General features: G+C 60.5%; 1 protein-coding gene across 1 annotated transcript in view; it reads left to right on the forward strand.

The window, feature by feature from the left end:
- Positions 1–1,520: 1,520 nt before the first annotated feature.
- The window catches only part of LOC122385894 (ephrin-A4-like), a 45,336-nt gene continuing 29,222 nt past the window's right edge, over positions 1,521–17,634 (forward strand). The window contains exon 1 of the mRNA XM_043374521.1: positions 1,521–1,819. Coding sequence (XP_043230456.1) covers positions 1,707–1,819 — 113 coding nt within the window. The 5' untranslated portion in view covers positions 1,521–1,706. The remainder of the gene's footprint in view (positions 1,820–17,634) is intronic.

Genomic DNA, 17,634 nt, shown 5'->3' on the forward strand with positions numbered 1-17,634 from the left:
GTCAGAGGTGACGTGCGCAGCTGCCGAGACTATCACAATCCATGTTCGCTGCACAACTACAGAATGAAAGTCGGCGGCGCTGAGCCGGTGTTGTTGTTAATAGCCGGGTGGAATGTGGACGGTGGGCGCCGGCCGGTCGGGGCGGTGCAGAGCCCCCAGCTCATGGCACCGATGGTGTCCATACTGGGGGGAGAGGGCTCTGGTCCGAGGTCGCCCCAGACCGGGGACCGTCCGGACCGGGGGCTGATCCTGCGGCTGAGCCACAGAGCCGGACCGAGGTGTCAGCCGGCGTCCCGCGGAACACGGCTCCGGAGCGCGGCGGTGGGGTAAACCCGCTCCTAGCCACCCCGGCCCCCACCCCACTGCCTGACACCTGCCTGTGGCCCACACCGAGACGGCTCAGCAGCGGCAGAGGCCACTCTGTGCAGGTGACAGGGGAGGCTCTGTCCACTCTGCCAGGGACATTAGAGGTGCGCTAAGGAGCACTAATGAACTTCCGGCTGAGACCCGTGGAACTTTATATCGATCGAGGCCATTGGTCTTTTTTGTTGCTTAGCATTTTTTGCTGCGCTGGTGAATTAAGAATCTTAACCGGTGCTCTTGTTGGTGTCGCCTTGATCGATCGGGCTAAATTATCTGATGTAAAACTGTATCACCGGTTGTGACTGTCTTCGAATGCGATTTGCGCCGACGTATCTTATCATAATGACGCTCAATGGACTAACTTTCTAACATTGGGACCTATTAAAACGGTTGCATGCTGCTACAAAGTAGAAAAGATATGTCGAGAGCTGTTGATAACCGTATTACCAATAGCTTTGAAAGTCGTATTATTCGTCATACCGTCAGCTCGCACTGCTCTGAATATGGAAGCCCTCTCGTCTCGGTTAGAGACGGACAGGCCGTCAATGCAGTGATGCGTCTCGAAACGGCCGCTCAATCGGACCTCCTTTCCATCACGGCGCGATTATGTGGCCGACCGGAGACAGCCGCACGGCCCGGTCCCGGCTAACGCGCCGTGTGACGGCCGCGAGTGGTGGCGTTTCACCGGCCGCGGCCCGTCGCAGCTCATTGGGGCTGATCCGTGCCCCTGCTGGGCCGATCTGCCACGCTCCGAGCCAGGTCAGGGGCGGACCGACCTCACACCGCGCCTAGAGAGTCGACCCGTCCCGCCCCGCCCGGACTGGCAGGACGCGGCGGATGGGTCAGGGCGGCGGAGAGCTGTGGGGAAGTTGCTAGGTCGCCAAAGTCTATACTCGAGGGCGCAACACTTCTCGGGGCTGTGACTGGACTCTCAATCATTCAGCCCAGCGCAGACTCGGCCGGGGACGGGAGACTCGCGAGTCCACTGACTGCCGCCGCGGCGGCAGTCAGTGATGATCTGGCGACTGGCGAGACTTCCCGACTGGCGAGTGGCTGTCCGTCTCCTCCCGCCGCCGCCGCCGCCGCCGCCGCCGCCGCCGTCCGTCCCCCTGGCGGCGGCCGCTGCCGAGCGCCGGCCGCCGTCCGCCGCCGGCCGCAGTCCGCGCTCTGAGGTCGGTGGGGGTGCACGTGTGTGCTGTGCTGCCTCGCGATAGGTCTGAGGAGGAGCGGTCAGTCGGCCGCCGCTGTGGTGTGACGCCTGGCATGGGCAGCGGAGTCTGTCGAGCTGCAGTCCGCCAGTGACAGTGCCGAGTCGGCCGGTGACGCGCACACGAGTGGCAGATATGGCCCGCGGCCTCTCCGAGTGGCTGCTGACGCTGCTGGCAGTGCTGCTGTTCTGCGGCAGCGCCTCCGCCACAAAGATCTTCTACATCCACTGGAACACCACCAACCCCATGTGAGTACCTGCAGAGGCGGATCCAGCTCAGAGGTTTGGGGGGGGGGGCAAACCATAAAAATTTATCGATTCTTTCCATGCATCGTCCATAGGCGTAATGTTAAAATCATGCCGTTTGGGGGGGGGGGCAAATGCCCATTTTGCCCCCCCCCCCCCGGATCCGCCACTGAGTACCTGCTCGGGATGCGATGAAGCCGGCGATCGGACGGCCAGGCGGGGCGCGATTGTATTTCTCTCTGATTTATGTTTCGACGATGTCCGGGGCGACCAAGCATGCAAAACGCTCCTCCCATTGTTGTCTGAGCAGCCTGTCAGCCAGGCGGAAATATATTTATATTTTATTCTTTACGACTCAATTACTCTGCGGCTGCGATTGGCTATAACTTTCTCCGATCGACGGACACCTAACGACGAGGGAATGCCTGCGTCGGATCTGACAGCGATGATATATGTCCGGAACGCTGACGAGATTACATGTGTTTTCTCACGCCGAGGAGCGTCTGCAGAGACTGACACGATCGCGCCGGCCTCCTCTCTCTCTCACGAGCTTCGTGTTCGCGCCTCCCACGCGCGGTAGATGTTTGGGGCAGCGCGGCGGCCAGCCACTTCAGTCAGTCGCTGACTGACGCCGATGCTGACTGACGGCGGCACCCCGACGAACCGAAGAGAGCTCCGTGCGCTGTGCTGAAACTGTCGTGTAGATGGGACTACTCAAAACAGTTTGTGTCTCAAATGACCAAAAATTCGACAAAGCGCCTCGCCAATTTAGATAATACAAAATTCCGTGCCGGCAAATAAGCACAATCGACGGGCCGCAAAGTTCCAAAATATCAAGCGCCGAATTGATATGACTCGGATTCCCAGATGAGAACTCGAGCGGACCCCATTGAATAGGAGACTTCGCCCCCTGTCATTCATCGGGTCATAAGATGGACCGTCGCCCATCATTTATCGTCGTCAGGGTGATTCAGGACTAAAGTCGATGTCCGTTTCAAATGATCACCGCTGTTACCTAAAACACCCCTCTGTTCAGAGATCGTATCGAAGTGAGGTTAGAGAGGAAGAGAGTGTAAGAGAGGGAGAGAGAGAGAGAGAGAGAGAGAGAGAGAGAGAGAGAGAGAGAGAGAGAGAAGAGAGAAAGAGAGAGAGAGAGAGAGAGGATGTGTACATATGTGTGTGGTGCTGTATGTTGTTATGGGCTGCCGCGGCGGCTGTGCAGTCCTTATCAGCTACCTGACGTGTCAGTGGGACGGGTCGGCTGGTAGGCCGGAGAAGTGTGACAGTGCCGCTCGGTCAGAGGTAGTAATCACCCAGCACCGATTGGTCGGTGCAGATACGGGCCATGATTGCCGAAAATGTGCTCTTCTGGGCAGTGTCGGGCCGAGGTTTACAGAGCAGGTGCGGTACTTCAGTGTGAACACAATGAAAATAGTCTTTGGCTCGTGTTTTACGTCGCTTCCTCGTGCCAAGATCGGTGTCGAAGAGGCCTGACAGAGCAGATGTTCGATCAAGATTGTCTAGTTTTTTTATTTGTTGACTGTCAGTTCGATGTCATGTATCTTGATTAGCACTATCCTCTATACACCACACTATAATGTAGTTTTATCACCACTACACATTCCACGAATTGGTTAGACAGTCACAATTTCCTAAATTGCCTCTGAATTCCCCATCCGGGGTGAACCGAGGACAATTGACCCCATGGGTGGGCCAGTGCCTCCCCGCCGCTGCTAAGGGCGAACTCGATCGGCTTTTATCCGCCACACGCTAAAATTTATACAAACACATTCACGGCCCGGCTCTCGGCAGCAGCTCTCCGGCGCGGCGGCGGCGCGGCGCTCCGCGCTTGTTTGCGTTCCGGGCGGGGAATGTGCGGGCCGGGCCGGAGCCGGGGCCGGAGCGGCCGCGGCGGGCGGATCTGCCGGCCCTCCTCCCGCCACTCCATGACAGCTGAGTCAATGACACGGCGTCCGAGAGTCAGAGTCGAACGGCTCGCCGCTACCGGGTGGAGTTCAAGGGCCCTCGGCCGGTGTGCACAGGAGGGACTGCCCGCTACCGTGCGGGGCGTTGTGTTGAACCGCGCAGAGCCGGGGGACGGACAATCCTTGCTGGGACGGCACGACTGGCCGGTTGGCGACACGAGCAGCGGACAGGGACGATAATAGTGATTCAAACGGGGTGGGCCGGCCGGGCGACAGTCGCTCCCCGTCTGCACCTCGCGCTTCGCCCGCTCCATTCAGCTCCGCCGGTCCTGAAGAGTTCTCTCTCGTTCTGTATCCTCTGACCCGACATTCCCGCTCAGCGTCCCCGTCTCCTCTACCTCCGTCTCCGTACCTGACCGTCCATTGTCACAGTCCGCCCTGAAACCCCGCGCCGCCCGAGCCGGGACCGGCGCCGAGTGTGATTTATTTCCGGGCCTGGCGGGCGGCGGCGGGCGGTTTTTGGGGCTCGTTAGCCGCCATTGACGCCGGCTGCTGGCCCGCTGGCTCTCACGGCGCCCGCTCTCCCGTCAGAGTCCGTGGGCAGAGAGTGAGCACCGGCCGAGAAAAGGTCTGATCGAACTGCGCCTCTCCGAATGAAACCGGTGCAGGCGCGGGTCTGAGTCAACTCGTCCATCTTCTTCCGATGCGATGTGGCTTGGTTGCGGCCATGATTAGGGTTCGCTTGAGAACCTGACATGCTATGAGCTGGTGCGCTGATTGAGATAACCTCTGTGCAGACTCGCTGAGCTGGTGGATCTGCCCGATTGACTCGCCATCTCTGCGTGCCTGTGTGATGAGCTATAGGTATTCTACAGCCGTCAGCAGCCCAGTCGACCGGTCAGCAGCCGTCAGCTCCCGCCTGCAGCCACTGCGTACCGAATAACGGGCCTCCGCGCCGAGCTCGGTCACGTGACCGATCTCAGCCTCAGCACCTGTGGTCACGTGGTTGCACGGTCTACGTCCGTTCGGCGCACTGCATGTTCCATGACCGGAGTGGTTAGTGGGAACGGATGCCGGCGCCGGCCGAGCGCCCGGTCCGGGGAACGATCGGCGGCGGCTCCGGCGGCTGTGCCGAGGGCGGGGGCGGGGGCGGCCGGTCAGGGTCAGGCCGCTGATCGGACCGGCGATTGTTACCCGGCGCTCGAGCATCCTTCACAGCCGGCTGAATGGGATGATCACAGCGCCAATACAGTCGGCCGTCACTGCGGGGTACGCCGGCTCTCCCAGTCACAGACAAAGCAGCTGCGGTCATGTAGCCCTGTATGAAGCGTCCATGAGAAGTCTGAGCGGCGTGGCCCTTCTCCGAATCAATTTACATCACTATTCACCGTTCGTGTGCCTGATCACCATTGCATTCCTGGCTGCCATGGCGGCGCCGCCCGCTGCGCGATCCTTTCTCTTCGTCTCTCTCCACTCTGGGCCACTCCCGGCTCCGGGCGGGGGGGGGGAGGGGGCAGAGGGAGCCGTGGTGATCAGAGTGGCTGACTGCAGACTGCCCATACCGCCCCCGCCCCCGCCCAGTCCGTCCCCGTCTGCCTCCCTCTCACCAGGTAAACGCCTCTTCACCAGACTTCGCTCAGACTACACGCATTAATTAATAAAGTTACAATGGCTAATGACTGTGAGCTCTGCGGCGCTGTCGGGGCGACGTTTGGCGACAGGGGATGTGCATTAGAAGGGCGTCTGGCGGCGCGCCGGGCCGCTAATGGCCGACCCCCGGCCGGAGACGTCTGTCAACCGGTGACGGCCAGACGGTCGCGCTGTCTGACCGTGACGCCCGGTGACGGACGGCCGGCCCGGGCGGGCCTCCAGAGGGGGCCGCGCGGCCAGCGACCCGACAGAGGAGACGATTTACCTCTGGACTGAAATTGTCTCTGGTGGTGTGTGGGCCGCTACCGCATGTGATTACTGATTACTGGGTCAGGTGAGGTGGGGAAGTGTGCGTGGAGATGTGTCGGATATGGTGGAGCAAGTCCATAAGTCTACGGTTGGAGATCGCTGGCAGCTTTCCTGGAGATCGCCACCGAAAACCGTTGCTGGATTCCGTCCATTGAGATCTATTGGCCGTCAGTGTGATTGCGGAAGCTGTCACAGGCCTCGCTCCTATCTCCACTTCGTTATTCCAGCACGTTATTCCAAAGCGTGTTGACTTTATTCTGGGTCAGTGTGCAAATCTTTGGTCCACTCTGAGTTGTGCCGAGTGGCGATATTGTCTCTGACGTGGCCACTGCGCCGATCTTCCCTATCCATCACCGCCGAGCCGTCGTGTCACGTCGGTCCCTCACACGGCAAACCGATAAACGTCTAGATCGAACACCGCTACCCACTGGCTGCCGGCAACGTCTTTCATAGCCGGTCTGCGCATCCACACGCGCTCAGTGAGCCACTTTCCCCTTGCGCTGTCCGGCCGCGATCTGTCCCTACCTGCGCCGTTCCGTTCTGCCCTGTTCTAACCGACTATGCCCTCGCTGCTCGCCTGTCGACAGTCCGTGTCGGAGAGGGCAGCGTTGACAGCCGGTGACTGACGGCCGGTCGGAGTACAAGACTCCGGCGTCTGCAGCCCTGGCACCAGCCCCCTGCCAGCGGCGGACGCTGCAGACGTGCCGCGGAGAGCGCCCGCTCTGTGACCTCAGTCCCTCTCAGTCACACACGGCCCAGCTCGGCGCATTGACAGTATCTCGGTCGGATCACCGGTCAGCTGAGTTAGTGAACAGCGATGTCAGAGCTCCAGAGAGTGAAGCTCGCCCCGCTGTGAGACGCGCCGTGCAACTACTGCCGATCTTGGGCGACCCACCCAACATCCGGGGCCGGGGTGCCGATCGGGCAAAGGGCGGAGACATCGGCTCTGCGATGAGCTCACGACTGCCGCTGGATCGCGATTAATCATGGCGGAGTTAATCGACCGAATTCCGGTTGTGGTTATTGTGTTTTAAGCTGGTGTTATTGTGGGCTCGCCGGCCGTCTGAATGGAGTGTAATGAGCTCGGTCTGAGTGGCGCTCCGGCGGCCAGTCAGCGTGCGCTGCGCTCTGGACAGCCGTCGGGACCGCCCGCCCAGAGCAGGGAGAATGCGGTACAGAGGAGAAAGGAACGCCGGGTCACGGACGGTGGGGGCCGTCCCTGGGCGGTGCAATATCGGGCCTGCCTGAATCAGTGGGGGCTGGAATTAATCGTTCATTCTCATGATAGGCACAGGGCTCGACCATTCGTCATCCCGATTCATCGTCACCTTTATCGTGCATGACGTCGTTCTCCGTCATCCTTTTTGGGTACTTCAGTGACCGTGGCTGCAGTCTCCGCTGTTTTGCATTCCTGGAATTCAGCTCCCGTGTCGCCGCTGGATTTATTTGGTCACGGCGCCGGCCGCCGGTCCCGCTCTCCCGGTTCGGAGTGCGGCGCGGACCGGCCGGTCGCGGCACGGACCGTGGGTGGTGACCGGGCTCGGCCGCAGACAATTAGCGCCGCTTTTTGTGCCGCCGCCGCACAATGCCGCCTAATTCGGCGCGCGAGCGGCCGGCGGCGGACGAGCCGGCGCGCCGGCCGCGCAGTGTTTGCCGCGTCCGGCATACCGCGCCATCCTCGCCGCCGGCGCCGCCGCTGGCACGCGTCGGGTAGGCACCGTTTGGGTTAACCACCCAGCCGCAGTTAGTCGTACAGGTAATCCTGTGTTTCAGCGGCGACGGTAGAAGTCAAACCGATGTCAGCTCCTGATCTTCTCCTGCCGCTATAACTCCTCGCCAGAAGTCGGGCGGCGGCGGTGGCGGTGGCGCAGCTAGGAGCGGCAGTCATCGCGCCGTAATTGTCGCTGTTCTGGCACAAAGCGGCGCATTTGTCAGCGGCGCTACAAGGCTGGCCGGTGTCGGCCGCTCGTTATCATTCCTCGGCCGTGTCGGAGACGGCTGCGGAGGCGGAGCGCATCGCCCGGCCGCCGCCGCCGCCAGCACACCACACTATTGTCTCAGATTCCGAAAATACACACCCGCGCCCGCATGCTCAGATATGCGTAGAGTGCGCATACGCCCTCCGCCCCCACATATCGTAGTTAGACAGGCGAACAGCCATCGCACACGAACTTGATCGCGCGGGTGCACCTGACCGCCCACTCATGCAAACACAGTGAGTCGGCGGTGCTATGAGCCCGTGAGAGAGCAGTCTGTCGGCGCCTCTCGGCGGCGGCCCGCTCTGGGCGGAGGGACGGGCCGCGCTGCAGCTGACCTGGCCTTGGCCCGCGCAGTAACGAGAGGGAGAGGGCGGCCGGCGCCGCGCGCTGACCACTTCGTCCACCGGTGGTTATGACTCAGGTGAGGCTCCGCAGCGGCTCATCTCGACCGACCGAACACGGCGGGGTGAGCGGGGGTCACCGCCGGGCCGCAGCAATCGGCCCAGAATTAACCCGCGATTGTAATGACGGCTAATGGCGCCGCCGCGCCGGTTAGGCCGCCAAATTGTCCGAGGGGCCCGCGCCGGCCGCGAGACGGCCGCCAGGCGGCTCCGCCCCCGCCCCCGCCCCCGCCCCCGCCGGCGGTGACGATCCGTTGCCGTCGTCGGCGCGTCGCCCGCGACGAAGCGCGGCGACGACGATACATCAGCGAGGATTGACGAGCGGCGAACGTGACGCAGAGCGGCGCCGGCGGCGCGACTGTGACAGAGGAGGCGCGGCTGTCACACTCCCGGCGCGGCCGAGGCTTCGGCGGCAGTCACGGTAGGTTGTGGGGACGCTTTGTGGAGGTTTCTGAGGATTACCCACAATAGAAGCGGACCGAACAGCGGTGCACGCATGTTGTACTAGCTTTTCGACCGACCGCTCTGTCTCTGCTGTTTTTCACCAAAATATTGTGAATACCGGATACCGAAGCGGAGATTTTGCAGGTCTGTTTATCTCCGTTCTGTTTATCTTGATATGCTGGAAATGCGCTTGTAATCTCGTCCTTGAATGCCCACCCGTAACTGCATATATTCGGCTTTGTCAGAGATGCTATCAGACTGTCTCCGGCTACTCCATCTTCTTGACTGGTGAATCCGCGGTCTTTCATCCTGGCTGGGTGTTCATCAGCGGTGCTTACATGCTGGCTACAGCCGAACCTGCTTACCTATGCGGCACGTCTGGGAAATGGCCGTGCCGTACCGGCCGCTCCGTTCCGCGTTATTGACTCGTTGGCCACCTGAGCGATGGCACCTGACCGCCGTGTCTTGTGACCTGTCCCTCGTGAGGCGGACACTACCGCCGTGGTGGACCCAGCTCGTGCAGACTACCTCACGACGTTTCACCGCAGTCCAGTCTCTGAGCAGACCGTAAGCAGTCAGTCAGCAGTCTGTTAGCAGTCCATAAGCAGTCCGTGTGCAATGCCGCCAGCGGTGCCGCGTGCCGGCCGCGTCCGCCGTGCGAAACTCGAGCCCATCCTGCACTCAAAACTTTTTTACTACCTCCTGGAGAGTTCATTTTCATCAAACCCGCAAGATAATAGTATATTGAAAGGGTAACTCGCTGCTACCATTATGTGCATAGTAACGGTACGTGGTTAATATGAACTTATTCGCCAGCGAAGAGTATTATTACCATGTAAATATCAATATTACTCTCGCGATCCAGAACATCACGAAAACTCTTTCCTCCTGGGTATCGTGACTCGGATACAGATAGTCGTTTCATGCGTGGATCTTTTTTACTCTCGTGAAGATGATATTTGAAATGGAAACAATCAGCCAATCAGAAACGAGATCGGCCGTTTGCGGTTTGAAGGCCGCGCGCATCTGTCAGTTTTCGGCCGTTGGTCTCCGAGAGCGGATGTGAGCAGTGTCGGTGCCGCGCGGCGTGGCCTTTGGTGATTGTGCTTGTGTGTTGTTCATCGCCTATAGAGCCTCTGTGGACATTTTATTGTAAGTACCGATGTGCTAGAGCATTGCGTGCCGTTGAGTGGTGCTAATTTGACCTGGTTAACAGGACCCCGTGCACGGCCACGTGGCCTAGTGTTGTGAGTACGTACATTAATTTTGTTGGGATGCTACAAGTTTATGCATTTTGTTGGTGACTTTGAAAAAGCCTTGCACTGTAGTGATCCAGTCTCATTATCTCACGCAGACGGGCGACCACCCAGGAACGCCGTCGCTCACTTCAAATATTGTGCGCTCTGCGTAATCTAATATGAGGGCGCTGAATGTCTTGTATTCATATTCAAATTGCATTCAAGTTGTATCGTGGTGTTTATTTACCGCTTGTGCATTGCTGAACGCTTTGTATAAATTTGGATGAATAAGTGAAGAGTCTCACAATGTTCATGGTTGGTGTGCCCCTCGTATTGTTTGTACGGAAGCCAAATATACCTACATTGTTGCTCTTGAAACATTTTTTTTTAGTTGGTGAGCTCCGGTTAACAGAAGCTTCGTGAAGCTTCTGAAGGAAGCGTCTGTGGGTCTGTTACCATCCTCTGGGGGGTTTACACTAAAGGAAAGAGTAAACATTACCATGTGACAAAGGGTAGGCCATAAGAATATACTCTCTGTAGGAGGGTAAAGCACAGGGTAGATGATGCGTTACTCCCTAAAAAAGGGTTCCGTTAAAGATTTACCCTTTCAAAGAGTGTAACCCAAAAAATGTCACACTCTAGACAAGAGTAAATCAAAAGAGTTTACCATTCAGAAGATGGTAAAAAACGTCTGTGTGTCATGTTACCCCTCCCTGGCGAGTTTACTCTTCATGAAAGAGTAAAATTTACCATCTGGAAGGTGGTAAAAAACGTCTGTGTGTCAAGCTACCATGCTATGGCGGGTTTACCCTTCAGGAAATGGTAAAAAAGTTTTCAGTGTGGGTTTGTTCAACACGGCTTACGCCACGCCAGCGCGGCCGCTGATAAATGGCAGCGTCACGCTATTAAAGCAAGACAAATGGCCGACGCCGAGCGGCCGCGGCTCATGTCATCTACTCCTGGCGGCCGGCGGTGGAGGCGGGCCGCGGCGACCGCCCTCCGTGTCCCTGGCTCCCACCGGCGCCGGCGACCCCGGCCGGAATAACGGCAGGTAGTCACACCGTCCCCTGCGTCCCTCATATCGGCCCGGCACGGCGCCGCGAGTTGTGTCATACCAGTGATCCCTGGTGACCGTCGCCGCCGTCCGGACAACGGTTGCTCAGCAGGGCTCGTGTCCAATTAGTGTTTGCTCCGGCGCGGCCAGCCTGCAGCGACCACAGTGCAGACCACTCTGTGTTGGACGCTCGATTAAATTACGATTCGGGGCGCCGGTCGTCGGGTAGGCGGGCTCATAGTGACCCGGCGACCGCGACTCGCCGGCTGAACTTGACAGTGATTGACGTCGAGGGTCATTGGTCGGCGGAGCTGGCAATGGCCATGGACCAACCACTGACCACTGACCGATCATCGCCATCGACCACTGACCATTGACCATTGGCTTCTGCTTATTGACGCAGCGTTCTCCTGACCTTTGGTAACCGTCGACCTCCTAATACCCACCGCGGTGAGGTGCATGTCACTGATCAGTCGAGTAGGAATCGATGACGAGCTCCTGTCTGTCGCTGCCCACGCACTGCCAAGTGAAGCGCCTCCCGTCGACGGGCAGAGTCCGCCCCCCCCCCCCCTGTCGGTGCCGACGTGCGTCGATCGGCGCCCCTCAGCAGGAGTCTGAGCGCGCGCCGCCAGTGCGCCGGGATTGTATACCGACGGGTCAGCGCTGCGCCGGGATTGTATACAGCGGCAGCAGCGCCCCGTGTTTGTATACACCGCGGCGTATACAGATCGGCCTGCGGGAGAGGAGCGGACTGTGCGGGATCGACCACATCCGCCGGGGGGGGGGGGGGAGGGAACATGGGCGGGGAGGCGGGTTCATGGAAACGAAGAACATTGTTTGGAGAAGTGGGTCGGACGGAGAAGTTTCGGTGCAATTTGTCGGATGTTTGACCATCCAGCTTTGCAATAACGAAGTACAGTGACCTGCAGGTAGGTATGCAGTTGTTTGAATACTTCTCGAGCATTGTTTCTTTATTGCGAATACCTTCAGCTTCGCTATTTCGCAATTGTCTTCCGTCTCGATTGATGACCCGGTTATGTCTCATTCCTTCTCTAGTTCTGCCTCTCACAGTGCAGGCTACACACTGGACGCTGCACATTGCACTAAATGCACACCCACCAGAGCCTTCCTCGGCTCAGTGGCGGCAGGCGCGCCAAAGTTCGCACGCGCTGCCCGGGCGCGCGGAATCCATTCAGCCTTTGGAGGGCCGTTTCTTGGTGGGCCGACGGTGCTTTTTACCGGGGGTTTTTACCGCGGGGCTTTGGCGAGCCGGCTGTCTGCAGCCGCGAGGTGGCCGTTTTTGGCGCCGGTGGCCGTGCGGCAGCGCCATTTGATCGGTCTATCCTGTGGAGGCGCGCCGGCCTCGGTCACGTACCGTCCTGTGATGGTCGGGATGGCCGAGGGTCGGCGCGGCGCCGCCGGACGGCAACCGACCCCTCACTTATTCCCGAGTGCACGGTTTTTGTCGCCACTTTGCACTTTCTCCTCTCAGTCACCACTCTTATCACTCCATACTCAGGCTCTTATCTTCCCACTCTCTCCTTTGGCTGTTGTCTCTACGGCGCGGTGGGTGGTTTAATCAGCTTGATTCGTACCAGATAGTCTCATTCGTAGCTTGTATTTTCGTTATCCTGTTTTTTCCTTTATCTAAAGGTGTTCATCGTTTCCACTCGTGGTTTCATTCATAGGACTTCATTCATGTTTTTCATAGACATATCCTGTGTCCATTCTTGGTTCCATCTACCCCGTGGCTTTATTCATCTACTTTTATCGTTCGCTCTGGGAGTCGAAATGGAGCTCATTTCCCCTATAAACACCTTCAAATGCCTAGGAACCGCTCCACTCGCCGTCTGCTGTCCTTTCCACCGTCCACCGCCCTAGCCACCGACTGTCCACCGTCCACCGCCCTCCACTGGCTGTCCACCGTCCTTCCACCGCCCACCGCCGCCTGCCTCCTGCTGAGGGCCATCGTTCATGGCCGCCCTTTGTGCTGCCTTGTCGGGCCGGCCGGCGGACGCCACACATCACCTGTTGCACACGTCCAGCCAGCTATTGTCCTGCCGCGGCCGTGAGCCGGTGCCATCCTGCGGAAACGGCGTGACCCGCGCCGGCCGGCCGGCCGGTGGTGCCGCCAGAGTTAACGCGCATGACGCCGCTGACACTCTGCTCAGAAAACGGGGCCGGTTTGACAGCTCTATCGCCGTTTGGCACGGGACCGGAGCGCGACGACCGGCGCTGCAGATAAGGCGGCGGTCACGCGTCTGACGGACACGGGTGCCGGACAACACGGTCACGAGGCCGGCGGACACGGCGCGGCGGACAGCGGACACCGTGCGGGGCTCTGTACAGCGCTCCGGCACGGAGCGTCAGCACTGCGCACCGAGCGGCTGTCAGCGGTGTCATGATAGCCCGATTATTGTGCTGACAGAGCGTTGACGAATCGGTCGGTCTGTGTGTTCAGCTGCTGTCGGCGGCACGTCAGGTGTGACCCAGGGCCTCACCACCGCACACGGGCGCACCGCCGCCGCTCAGTGAACCTCAGATGGAGATCGGCCGACAGACGGCGGTCATTCCGGTCATAAATGGTGTGACAGCGCCGCCCGCAGCGCCATCTCTGTCCCCCGCTGGGAGACACATCCGGAGAGACCCAGGGCAGTTTGTCTTGCTGACCGGTCGCCGGCGTGCACTGTGCAGCACAGCGGCTGTACTGCCACCGCCGCTGCACTGGGTAGTGCGCTGCCCTGCCCGCTCGGCCGGCCGGCCGGGCAGGGCAGCCTGTTGGTCTCCCTGTTTTTGTACCTGGCTGGAGAGCGGCGGGTGGCGTCGGCAGGCCAGCGGGCGGCCGCAGACCCGGCAGAAGGCAGCGGGAGGCGGTGGAAGGGGTGGAGGGAAGCGGCGGGAGTCACTGGGGGCGGAGAGAGGCGGAGGGAGGCACTGAGGAACGGCAGAGGTGGTATGACTGGAAGGCACTGAGGGTTGGTATGAAGAAGGCGTAGAGCTGTGAATCGTGTAAAGGTATCGACGTTTTAAGGATTGAGAAGCTTCTGGGGCGGTAAGGCGGATATTGACAGACAAAATAGGTATGCAAACACAGAGCGGTACCTTCTGACGTGTCAGTCCATCGGAGGCGGCGACCTGTGGCGGGCCGGTCGGTTCGGCGACCCCAGTTTAGACGCAGTCTGTCATCACTCTCCGTGCTATCTGTTCCTGGCAAGTGCGGTGACACACACGCAGATAGGCAGCAGATAGACGGGCAGTCTGTGGCCGGACGAGGCACGCGTCCAGCCCGGAGCGGTGCGCCGTCCCTGGGAGAACTGATAGCCCGGCTCGTGGGCTGCGAGTCATCACTGAGCGCCCGCCGCCGCCGCCCGGCCCCGGGCCTTTGTTTCGGCGGCAATCGGCCGTTATCACTGCGGAGCCATGGACGATCACTGTGTTTGTTTTCGTCTTCTGGCTCATTTATTTACGGCGCTTATACGGAAAGCGGCTAGTCCTGTTAATAAAATAAGCGTCTAATCGTTGGTCGGCCATCTTCCACGAGGGTCGCCGCCAACGCACCCGAAGGCAGGGCAGCCAGCGCAGGAGAAAATTGCCTTCAGGTGTACCGAGGAGCACGGCAGGAAGGCCGAAAGTCGTATCCCACACCGGGAGCATCCCACTTCATTACCGTTCAGCTGACGCACACGAACCTAGCCCGTGGCTCTTCGGCTGCCGATAGCCGATAGGGGCGATAGTGGCGTGCGAGCCAGCTCATCATTCATCTTGTCGTCCAGTCGCCAATTTTCGGATTTGACAACATGGAATTAGGCTAGCGCTGAGGAGCGGGCGGCGCGGATCGCTGGCAGCCGAGGGCTCACGGGCGACGGAAGTTCCCTCGACCGTGATCCGCTGCCTGTGACTGCCGGTCGGCCGTCCGCGCCCGTCGCGGAGATGCGGCTGAGCCGTGGCCGCGGGGTGCCCCGGCGCCGCCTTTCATGATCGTCCGCCGCCGCCGTGCAAAAACAAAACGTCGCCGCCGGCACCGGAAGCGAGTAATGCACTGTTTTATTTCTGCCATCGCCGGCGGACCCCGGCCGGGCGGGGCGGTGCGCAGCCTCGGCCGCCCGTGGCGAGCTGTCGCCGAGATCGGCACCGCCGCGGGAGCCGTCAGAGCTCAGAAGGGTCTCTGCAGTTGACCGAGAGCGCTCCCGGGGCTCCGAGCCACCCGGTCACTCCCCTCCCCTTGCTCACTCCCCTGTCAGAGCACCCAGACGAGTTGTGCAATCCGGCGAGCCACTGCACCGAGCTCGGTCGGCCGTTTTTAGTTTCCTCTCGCAGACTGTTGTACTCCAGTGTTGCCCCGGTGACGCCTCGTCGATCGACCCGTCGGTCTGACCCGGCAGCCGGCCGCCGACCGCGCGTCTCACACCTGTTGACTCTGAGCGTTCGCCGCTCTCCCGCGCACCTCCCTCCCCGACCGGTCGTCAGTGGCACGCCGGTAACGAGCACTCGACGGGGCGGGGCCGGCGCCGACACCACAATGGCTGTTTTTACCGGACGGTCGCCGCCGCGCCGCCGTCGACTTCAGAACCCACTCGGGCCGCTTTGTTTGGTCAGGGACCGCAGAGGAATTAGAGCCAATCAGTGCGCGTCGGGGCTGCGCGCCGGGCACCGGTAGAATCACGGCTGACAGAGTCGGGGTTGACTCGTGGATGACGGAAGCTCGGCGCGGCTCGCGTGCGCGTGAATTGTGGCATTACGGCCAATTTTCGACGACACCGTCACCACGCGCGGTCGTCCCTCGTCGGTACCGACACACGAGCCGGCGCCGAGCTGGCGAGCGAGGTGACACCGGGCGCTGTGTCTCCGAGCGGCGAGACGGCGACACAGCTGAGCGCTCAGGAACGAGCGCGACCTTCGAGTTGACACCTGGACACGGCCAGACGACACCGACTGTCGGCGGCCGGCGTTCGGCGGCGATCCGCGCCGAGCCGGGCCCGGCGGCGCTGCCAGATACGCGGCGCTGTTTGGATGACCTGCGCTGAACGACGCGCTCTGCGCCGGAGTGCGTCGGGGTGCGCCGCGCCGGCTGGCTGTTGTGTTTGGTGCGCTCTTCCAGACTGGCGGCGGAGGAGGCGCGTCCTGGGCCGTCGGCCCGCCCGACCGGCGGCCTCCCCCCCCCCCCTCCCGCTGGCTCCATTATGCGACGGAGGGCACGGCGCCGCCCGCTGGCCCGCCGACTCTCCCGGCCGACAGTCGCCTCATCACCGGAGCTGTCCCCGCGTCTGATTTGTCGTCCGCTCTGCAGACCACATTATGCTTTGTTTGGCCGACGCCGGTGACGTCCATCCGGGCGGCTGTGTGATGTGAGCCGACGCCAGATTCTCCGCTGTCGCGGCGCTGTCACACTCACTCAGCAGCGTTTGAAGTGTCCCCGGGCCGCGGAGGCCGCTGTCTGGGCGCGGCCCGCAGCCCGCCGGCGCTCCGACCGACCGGCGCGGCGGCGGCGGCGGCGGCGCATAGCTGCGGTTCCTGTACGGCCGGCGTCGACAGCATTCCCAGGATATTAACCTTACCCTCTGCCCGACTCTGGTCTCATCCCGTTTTATTGCGGCAACTGAAGGCTAATTTTGACCCGGCTGGCCGACACGTCTACCGGGCCCGGTACGAGCGCTGTTTGGACGAATCTCCGGCCTTCCACTTAATTAGATTTTCTTTTATCACGGCCGGCCGAGGTTTTACCGCGCCGGCCGATAGAGTGTCGCCCGGTGAGACCGTAAAGGTGCTCGGTCCGGTGCTGGCGGCGGGCGCGGCTCTCAGTCGGTCTCAGACGGGACACGCCGCCGTATTTATGATCGTGCCGTAATTGCTGGGAATGGCGTGCTCTGCAGGGGACAGCGGCGGAGACGGCTGAGATGGCCGAGACGCGGCTGGAGGCGGCCGGCGGTGGCTGTGTGGCGGTTCCATTACATGCGCCGACAGACAGACAGTAGCCATCTGCATGTCAGACTCGAAGTGCATATCAAACTAGAGTCATGAAGCGACGACGTTAGTGCATTAAGACGGGAACGATACTGCCACGAATTCGGGTCCTGCATCGGAAAACAACTCCTTCGGAGGATATGCATCGTGCTGAGTGCAGGCATTTCCCCAGGCTCCTGCGGTTCTGGATTTCACACATGGCTCACAGAAATCGCCTTGACTGACCAAAACTCGGAGGTGAGATTTCCTTTTCGGCGACCATGAATCAGGATCACTGCCGGCGGCGGCTCAGTGGGCGTCGTTTCGGGTCGGCGTGGTGGACCGGTTAGTGCCAGCGGTCTGAGGCACGACCCTTCCGACATGACCCAGGCCTGGAGGAAGGCCAGAGGCGTGCCGACCGGCCGAGACCGACCGAGACGCACTGGGGCGGTGCCAGGTCTCGGGGGCGTCACTGGTGCTCCCGTTGGGTCAGTGCTGCCTGGTCAAATACACACGGCATATCCTGGCGGACGAGCTGGTATCAGCACCGAGACACACTAGGGACTTCTGGAGACGGACTCCTCACCAGCCCGGTATATTTACCTGTCTCAGATACAGATACAGATACAGATATATTCGAGCCAGATCCACACATTGGAGTGGCTTTTCACAAGCTCACGTCATACGATGGGGGATATCATGGGGAGGGGGAGTATATCGAGCACACATCCACGCATTCACAAATCACAGTACGTATGCTCAACATAGGCACACACAATCTAAGCATCTTGTTCAGGCATTGCTCGCAGCACCTTCATAGCGTTAGCTCTGAAAGATGACACCATTGGGTCAACTTTGAGCTGGTTGAGTCGTGCCAC

This window comes from Amphibalanus amphitrite, unplaced genomic scaffold, assembly GCF_019059575.1.
Source record: "Amphibalanus amphitrite isolate SeventyFive unplaced genomic scaffold, NRLGWU_Aamphi_draft 000234F_arrow, whole genome shotgun sequence".
Lineage (NCBI taxonomy): Eukaryota > Metazoa > Arthropoda > Thecostraca > Balanomorpha > Balanidae > Amphibalanus > Amphibalanus amphitrite.